General features: G+C 36.7%; 1 protein-coding gene across 1 annotated transcript in view; it reads left to right on the top strand.

Annotated features, from left to right (window-relative positions):
* Window positions 1–1,753: 1,753 nt before the first annotated feature.
* The window catches only part of LOC111992212 (esterase), a 17,518-nt gene continuing 10,509 nt past the window's right edge, over window positions 1,754–8,762 (top strand). The window contains exon 1 of the mRNA XM_024024077.2: window positions 1,754–2,058. Coding sequence (XP_023879845.1) covers window positions 1,791–2,058 — 268 coding nt within the window. The 5' untranslated portion in view covers window positions 1,754–1,790. The remainder of the gene's footprint in view (window positions 2,059–8,762) is intronic.

An 8,762-nucleotide genomic window follows, 5' to 3' on the forward strand; every position in this document is an offset into this window, starting at 1 on the left:
GGGAAGTGCACATTTCCTTGCAACATGTTGTTTCTAAGAACAATAATTGATAAATAAATAATATTTAAATAATAATATATCACATAAATTAGAATTTATCATTAAATTAGAGAATGTAAACTTATGACCTCAATGATGTTTTAAAGTAGTCTCATAATATGAGAATAATTTACCGTCAATTCATAAGTTTTTAGATGGCAGAGTTGAGGTGTGGACCATATCACTATCTTAAGAAGATACACGTAGTCTACGGAATTTCCAATATAGTAAACTAAAAACATTGTCGTATCGCCCCAGGATACAACACCCTGGCCACCTTATTAATCATCCTTACAAGCCAATACCACTTGTAAGATAGAAAGCTTTTAAAGTACTTTTTTTTTTTTCACCCAGAAATAGAGTATATACAAGAATATATTATTTTCATAAAAGATGAGAAAACTAACGAAGTAAATATATAGATAGTTTTCTATTATATGAAAATATATATAGGTAAAAGTTCTCTTCTATGGTGGGGTTTGGATTGGGCATCTGCGTTTCCCATTTTGCGTTTTCCTCTTCTTCTTTTTTTCTTCTTTTTTTCTGCACGTGAACAGTAACATCACATGAGTTCATTGTACAGGGGACAAAAAATCACTGTTCACAGCACTGTTCACGCACTAAAAAATATTAAAATTGAGTCCCACGATACTATTCACACATTTAAAAATTATTTTGTTACAGTATTTTCAGTTTCAACAACAATAAATTTAATCCAAACGGACCCTATATCTCTACCATGAGAAATTATTGTATACTCTCAGAATATCATATATGCGTACTCTCTCCTCTCACATGAATGGTAGACCCCACTAATTAAATTCATGATGAAACCCACCGTTTATATGAGAAAAAAAAAATACACATTCATAAGACACCGACAGTACCTAATAATTTCCCTTTCGGCATGGCCGGAAATATGGGCCTGAATGTATAGAAAAGATACGTGCAAAGTGCCAACTGGTCATTAAAATCACATGTTTATTTCCAACGCGATTTCTGACGTTTTTGTATTCAAAACGTTCGACAATAATTATAGTGACGTATAATTGAATAATGGCTACCGCTGAAGATCTGGATAGCAAACCGTGTGGACTGTGTGAGCATAAATGCTCATTGAATGGAGCAAACCGGACCCTCAAGATAACAGCTGTAAATAGACAGATTGTCTTTTCGCCCCAGGATCAAAAAAGTTAGCCACCTTATTAATCAGCCCTACAAGCCATTGTCGCTTGTAAGATAGGAAGTTTTTAATATTACTTTTTTTTTTTTTCACCCAGAAATAGAGTATATACAAGAATATATTATTTTTATAAAAGATGAGAAAACTAACAAAGTAAATATATATGTAGTTTTCTATTATATGAAAAAAAAAAAAAAATATATATATATAGAGAGAGAGAGAGAGAGAGAGAGGTAAAAGTTTCTCTTCTATATCTCTATCATGGCTACCGCTGAAGATCTGGATAGCAAACCATGTGAGCATAAAATGCTCATTGAATGGAGCAAACCGGACCCTAAAGATAAAAGCTGTAAATAGACAGATTTTGATGATAAAAAGTATAAATATTAAATCACTTAAGTCAGCAATTAATTAATATTTAAACTATTGTATTTTATATAAAGATATTCCAACATAATATAAACAACAAACTTTAGTTCTTGTTTTCAATATCATTTGCGTCTCTTTATCAACAAAATATATATATATATATATATATATCATTTGCGTCTCATTTTCTTTATCCAATATGAAGTCTCCTAGCATTAATCTCAACTTTGCAATTTCTGCCCCTTTCTTTTGTTGTATGCTTTTGATGTTTGCTTCCACAGTGAATCCTGTGTTTGGTTTGAAAAGGTGCAACTTTCCAGCAATTTTTAACTTTGGTGACTCAAATTCTGATACCGGTGGATTGTCTGCTACGTCCCTTAAAACACCAACACCACCTTATGGGGAGACCTATTTTCACAAACCTGCCGGAAGGTTTTCGGATGGCCGGCTCATGATGGATTTCATGGGTATGTACCTTGTTTATTTTTAGCATATCTTACTCTTATAAACTAAGAATTTCGAAATTAGATTCTCATGATAGTCATAGCCACTGTTGTAGCCTAGTTTTCTTTATATGCACAAGTTAAGTAAGTGAGGTCGTTTAGTTATCAATGCAGTGTTGATAGAAATTAGAAAGTACTTCCTTTTTGTTCTGTTAAATATTGCACAAATAAAAAAAACATAGTGCAAAGATTAAGTTTGCCCTTTGCACTACTCGTAAGCCCATGAAGATTCACGGACATTCATTTTCTCATAGATCATCCCGGTTTATCCACATTGACATAATAGAAGAGTCGTGTTATTCTACAGAGAACTTTCTAGAGCACTCCAGAGTGGACAAAAATATTAGGATGCTGCATTTACACCAATAGGATAAATGAAGTACCAAAACCAAAGCTTCTCTATAATTTTGTGTCAAATCCAAACTCTTAACGTTCCATTTGTTTCACTTTATGTAAACATAAAATATTTTTAATGAAAAAAAATTTCACATATGGCAAAGCTGCGCTCCAGCCCCTAAATATGTTATTTTTGTCTCTCTCTCTCTCTCTCTCTCATTTGAGCAAGAGATCTCTATCTTCTCACTTTCTCGATTCCCTTATACTATTTGAAATAGAGAAGGGAGAGAGGCAGAGAGTTTTATGCCTCTATCTTTCTCCCTTTCTCTATTACAATAATGACCCATGAGTTTCACAAACTTGAGTTTGCAGTGTAACTCAAATTCCAAAAATTCGAGTTCTTTAAAAAAATAGCTTTCAAGTTTGCCATGCTATTTTTTATGGAATTCAAATTCAAAAAAAAAAAAGATAACTATTTTCCATAGAACTCGAGTTTGTGAAACTCGAATTCCACGACAAACTCGAGTTTCACAAACTTGAATTTTAGAAAGGTAGTAAATCCCTAATTATTTCATAAATAATAATAGATCCATACATATTTTGCCAAATAGTAGTACTTGGCCATTTTGACCATCAAATGGGTCCAAAATTACAGTTTGGATAAAAAATTTCACCTATGTTCCTGCAACAATTATAAGTAGGACAAAATTTATATAAAAAAGTGGTTGTAATCATAAGGCTACAACCTTACTTAACATCATTTTATTGGAGATGAATTTTGACAAATCCACTATTAAATTACATTTTCTTCTTATATCCTTCATACTTGTAAAATTTCTAGAAAATTAAAAATCAATAGTGTGGGGCCCGTGGGCCTGATAGCCTCGGCCCATCGTGTAGTAGGCCTAAGGCCAACGCCGAGGAGGACTAACCAGCCAAGGCTAAGTTAGACAAAGCCTCTTTTGTGACCCACGCCGAGGACCTGTTCGTCCTCGGCATTCTAAGGATAATTTTTGGGAGGGGACAAGCCCAGAGCAAGCTGTCACATTCGCACTTAATGCATTCACCTAACCCCTCTGGCTGCATTAATGGGGATATAACCCCTTAGCAGGGCAACGTTGGTCAAAGTGAACCACTTGAGTACTGATAAGACCTCTGATGGGACAGACGGCCAGAAGAGATGCAAATGGATGATCAACAGATGGAAGAAGGAGATAGGAAGATGAAGACTATATAAGTAAAGCAAGTAAAGTAAAGAAGGGGGGGAAAAAAGAAAGAAGAAAAGGGTCTCCTCGGCCACGGGCCGAGGAACATCCCCCCATTTGTAAAGAAACTCTAAGTATTTTTTTATAAAGAAAGTTCATGCATGGTGATCGACGGCCAGCACCTAAACCTTTAACCCACTCTCTATAAATTTATTGTTTGGGCTTGATTGGGCTGAAAACGCATTCATACAAAGGGTCAATCCAAATTGAATCCCTACAATTGGCGCCATCTGTGGGGAGGATTAGGGTGCTGGCCGGCGCACCAGGCGAGTGTTCTAAGTAGTCGTTTTGCAGTAGGTTGAAAAAAAAAAAAAAAGAAGAAAAAAAAATATATAGAAGATTTGACAGTGAAAAGAGAAATCTTGATATTATTATTTCATAAATAGAAAGAGTACATATTACAATCAGAGGCTCAGGCAGGCATGTTTTACAAACAAATTTACAAGCTAATACTACCAGCTATTTCTACAATCAGAGGCCCAGGTGGAGCCGCCCTAAGAAAAAACTAGCCGTTGGGAAATGTCAAGCCGTCCCTTTATTGGTATAAAGAGAATGGGAGAGCTTGACAAGAGGCGGAGAAGGGGAAGGGCAATCATGTTTCCAGGCCACCGACAACTCCCTTCTCGGCCAGGCGGAGCTAGAACAAAGAGAGGAGCAGATGCAGGGGCTCCGGGATACCTTCCCCCATGATGTTCCCTCGATTCTCTCCGATCCTCATGAGTGTTGGCCATTGGAGACGGTAACACTCGAGCACCGCCCATGAGGTGAATTCGCATATCTTCCTCGTCGGGGGTGTGCTCAGAGGAGGGACGTTAGGTTCTCTAACAACACCCCTCTAGGACACCTCGAAGGGCGCCATCGGGGTTACGCCTAGACTCTGCCGCACCGAAAGCCCAGTGGGGGCTGCGGCCATACCGGCTTTTGTTAATTCCAGTCACAATTCCGGCGGGGTTGTTAAAAGGGCTTGGGGAGCTGGAAGAATATGTTTTTTCTGTTTGTGTTGAGAGGTCCATGGATTGTGGGGGAACCATCTCCTCGCTTTATATAGGGGTTGGGGGTTGGTGAGAGTTAATTCATGCAGAGTTCGAAAAGAGAATTATCAGCTGGGCTAATAATGAAGCTGCCAATTTCCAAGGAGGCCGTAGACCGTTGGACTCGTGTTAATTCACGAGGACATTAATGAAGGCGCGTTTCGCGCACCGAGGCGTCCAGCGCGGAACACGAACAGACAAAGGGCACTTCATAAATGAAAAAGATGGGGCCTCGAGCTGGAGGCGAGATCAATGCCACGTGTAAAGATCATAATCTGACCCAAAGAGGAATCATCTCCAGTAAAGCGGTCTGAGGACAAACCTCTAGTTTCAAGTCCGCTTTGTTAACAAGGTGGAAATGACGTGCAAAGGCGTGCGGATCTGCGAAAAGAAAAATGAAACTCCTATGGTTAATCAACCAAATCGAATATACAGTCATAAAACTTGAAAATACTGAAACCTAGATTGTCTTTTACTTCGGATGCCCTACCTGGCTCCCCCTCTACTGTTGGGCAGTGAAAACCGTTATGCCACTCCCTCGACACTATGAGGAAGTCCTGGGTCAACCCCTTATTGGAGTCAGGAAGACACTGGATGAGACGAACCCTATCGTCCCTCGTCTTCATATAGTACGTCTTACCTCTCAGGTGGTAAAGGTTATAGCACCAGTTCACATCGTGGTGAGTCAGTCTCAGCCCCATTTTCTCATTCAGGGTATCTACACACCCTAATATCCTAAATACATTCACGGCACACTGGGTAGGAGCCAAGCGAAAATGCCTAAGGTGATTGAGGGTCACCGGCCTCATAGGGATTCTCATCCCTCCTTCTACGAAAGCGACTATTGGGATCACGACTTCACCCTCTCTCCTCTTAAGGTACCACTCCCCTTCTTCACAGTACTTCAAACTCACATTATTGGGTATTCCACAGTCGACAATGAATTTGTTCATCTTCTCGTCGGACTCGACCAACTTCTTAAACTTACCCATTCCCCAAAGACAACTAAAAGTTCTAAAAGAAGAAAAGGAGGAGTAAAATCAAGGAAATTTGGGGTCGATAGAAAAAGAAGACTTACAGAAGTATGACGGTACTCTTCAGATAGTGTACAAGTCCAACCAGATTCAAATCATACGCGTCAACAATTGTAAGCGCGAAAATGATGAAATCGAGCGGTTCAAACAGGTACTTATACTCCCCCTTAGGTTCCCCAAATGTAACCGCTTGCTCATAAAAGCAAAAGATCATGCCGTTGAAAGTGGGAAACGTGGTGCCGCCAAAATTTAATGTGGGCACCCATTAAGTCTTGAAACGCTAAAAACACGCATCGGGTAGTCAAAAAGCTGCCAGCATTAGCACAAACCAAAGTGGGGCGACTCGTCTAGAGAGCCCGCAGGTATCAAAACCCTCCTCCCCGTCCGAGGGAACGTGCAGCAGGGTTTTGAGGGGCTATTGTGGGCCCGTGCCTGATAGCCTCGCCCATCGGGTAGTAGGCCCAAGGCCAACGCCGAGAGGACTACCAGCCAAGGCTAAGTTAGACAAAGCCTCTTTTGTGACCCACGCCGAAGACCTGTTCGTCCTCGGCATTCTAAGGATAATTTTTGGGAGGGGACAAGCCCAGGCAAGCTTCACATTCGCACTTAATGCATTCACCTAACCCCTCTGGCTGCATTAATGGGATATAACCCTTAGCAGGGCAACGTTGGTCAAGTGAACCACTTGAGTACTGATAAGGCCTCTGATGGGACAGACGGCCAGAAGAGAGCAAATGGATGATCAACAGATGGAAGAAGGAGATAGGAAGATGAAGACTATATAAGTAAAGCAAGTAAAGTAAAGAAGGGGGGAAAAAAGAAAGAAGAAAAGGGTCTCCTCGGCCACGGGCCGAGGACATCCCCCCATTTGTAAGAAACTCTAAATATTTTTTTATAAAGAAAGTTCATGCATGGTGATCGACGGCCAGCACCTAAACCTTTAACCCACTCTCTATAAATTTATTGTTTGGGCTTGATTGGGCTGAAAACCATTCATACAAAGGGTCAATCCAAATTGATCCCTACAGAAGTGTATTTTTTAAATTAAGTAACCACATGGTAGAATCTTAAGAGATGAATATAAGGAACAATACCTAAAACATTGTATATAAGTTTTGTCCAATAGTAAATAATATTTTATTGACACAAAATTTGACATGTGTATTAAACGCATAAAGAATATGCAATTTAACAGTTAAATTTTTAAAATATGTAATAATATTTATTTTATTGAGTAAGGTTGTAATCTTAGGTTATAACCAATTTTGTAACTAAATTTTGTCTATAAAACTACAATCATTATATAAAGGAAATAATATCAACCAGGAAAGTTGAAAATCATATTTAATATCATTTTAATATCATACTTTAAATTATACTCGTAGCTTTTAATTAGAAAAAAAAAAACAAACAAACAAAATTTTAACTTTAGGTCTCAAATATCAATTAAGCAAACCGTAATGCTAAACATATATAGTTTAGGTGATTAATATTTTATTTTTAGATTTTGTGTGCGTGTCTTCCGTGTCGTGTCGGCCTGTGTGTATTAAATTCCAGGTTTACAAATAGCTCTGTCCCCGACCTAGAGCCTAGAGGCTCCAACACCAATAGGACAGAGGCACCATTGGAAAGAAAAAAATTCTCAAAAACAAAAGTCAAAGGTGACATAAGAGATGAGAGCTGAATTGGGAGAGGCTCCCAAATAGTCAAAGATGAAGGAGAGAGATATGTAAAGGCATCAAATTAAGGAATATTGAGGAGTGAAATTGGACACTAGTTTAAAGTTTGCATTTTTTTTTTTGGTAAGAAAAGAAAAGAGGGATAATTATATCAATTCCTCAAAAAAAAAAAGGATAATTATATCCAAGTTTTTTGCCTTCACAATTCTTCTTTCTTCACGTGTGTGTGAGAAAATGTGATATTCAAATCACAAATATAAATATTACAAAAAATAATATTACTATTAAGTTATCATTTAAACGACAATTTTAATTATTTATTTTACGAGATATTACTTAAACCCCAATCCCAATGATCCATTAGTAGTAAAAGGATTTTTTTTTTTTTTTTCCCAATTTTTAAGAACATCCAACTGAAAAACTTATGTTCTTGTTAAAAAAAAAAAAAAAAAACTCAAAAACTGATGTTGTAAATTGGAGAGACCAACCAATACATATATCTATTTTATATTCTACAGCTAAAAAAAAAAATATATATATATATATATATTTTTTTTTTTATAATGAGATTTACATTTAAGTATTTATGTTATAAAAACTAAACAAGCAATCCTGATCAAATTAATATAATTGGTTACTCTAATCAGGTAATGTGGTAGGCCGCAAGCAGAAAGTGCAATGAAAACTCCCCCTTTCTCTTTTCTAAAGTTAGACTCAGGATAGGTTTAGCAGAATTTTCTTGTTCTAAATTATAAAGATTCAATCACTTGATCATAGGAAGAGACACTTCAGCTTCGTTTCTTTGCATACAACTCGACTGTTTTCTAATATATATATATATATATATATACACACACCCAAGTAATGTGGGATTCTTTATCAATATGATATATTGAGAAGTATTAGCAGTTTTTCATTTTTTTTTTTTTTTTCCCTCTCTTGTGTGTAGGTAATGAGAAAGTTGATTAGCTAAAGTGGTAGATTTCTCATTTGAGTAAGAAAAAAGAAAAAATTGCCTCACAGCTAGACCAAAAAGTAAAAGAACTAAATAATGTCTTCGTCCAAAACGGAAACTCTCTCCATCGAGGAGTTGGGCTGGGTTGTGTAACTATTGTTCTTCTCCTCTAATATATATATATATATATATATATATATATATATATATATATATATATATATATATATTTTTTTTTTTTTTTAATTTAAAAAAAATTACAATATGCTGCTAACCTTACAATTTAAACTCTTTCCTTTTTAAACTCTTAAGAATTCTTGGCTAACTTCTTTATAATTTTTTTTTTTTTTTTTTTTTGAGAAAGAAAC

This window comes from Quercus suber, unplaced genomic scaffold (genome assembly GCF_002906115.3).
Source record: "Quercus suber isolate HL8 unplaced genomic scaffold, Cork oak 2.0 scaffold_905, whole genome shotgun sequence".
Taxonomy (NCBI): domain Eukaryota; kingdom Viridiplantae; phylum Streptophyta; class Magnoliopsida; order Fagales; family Fagaceae; genus Quercus; species Quercus suber.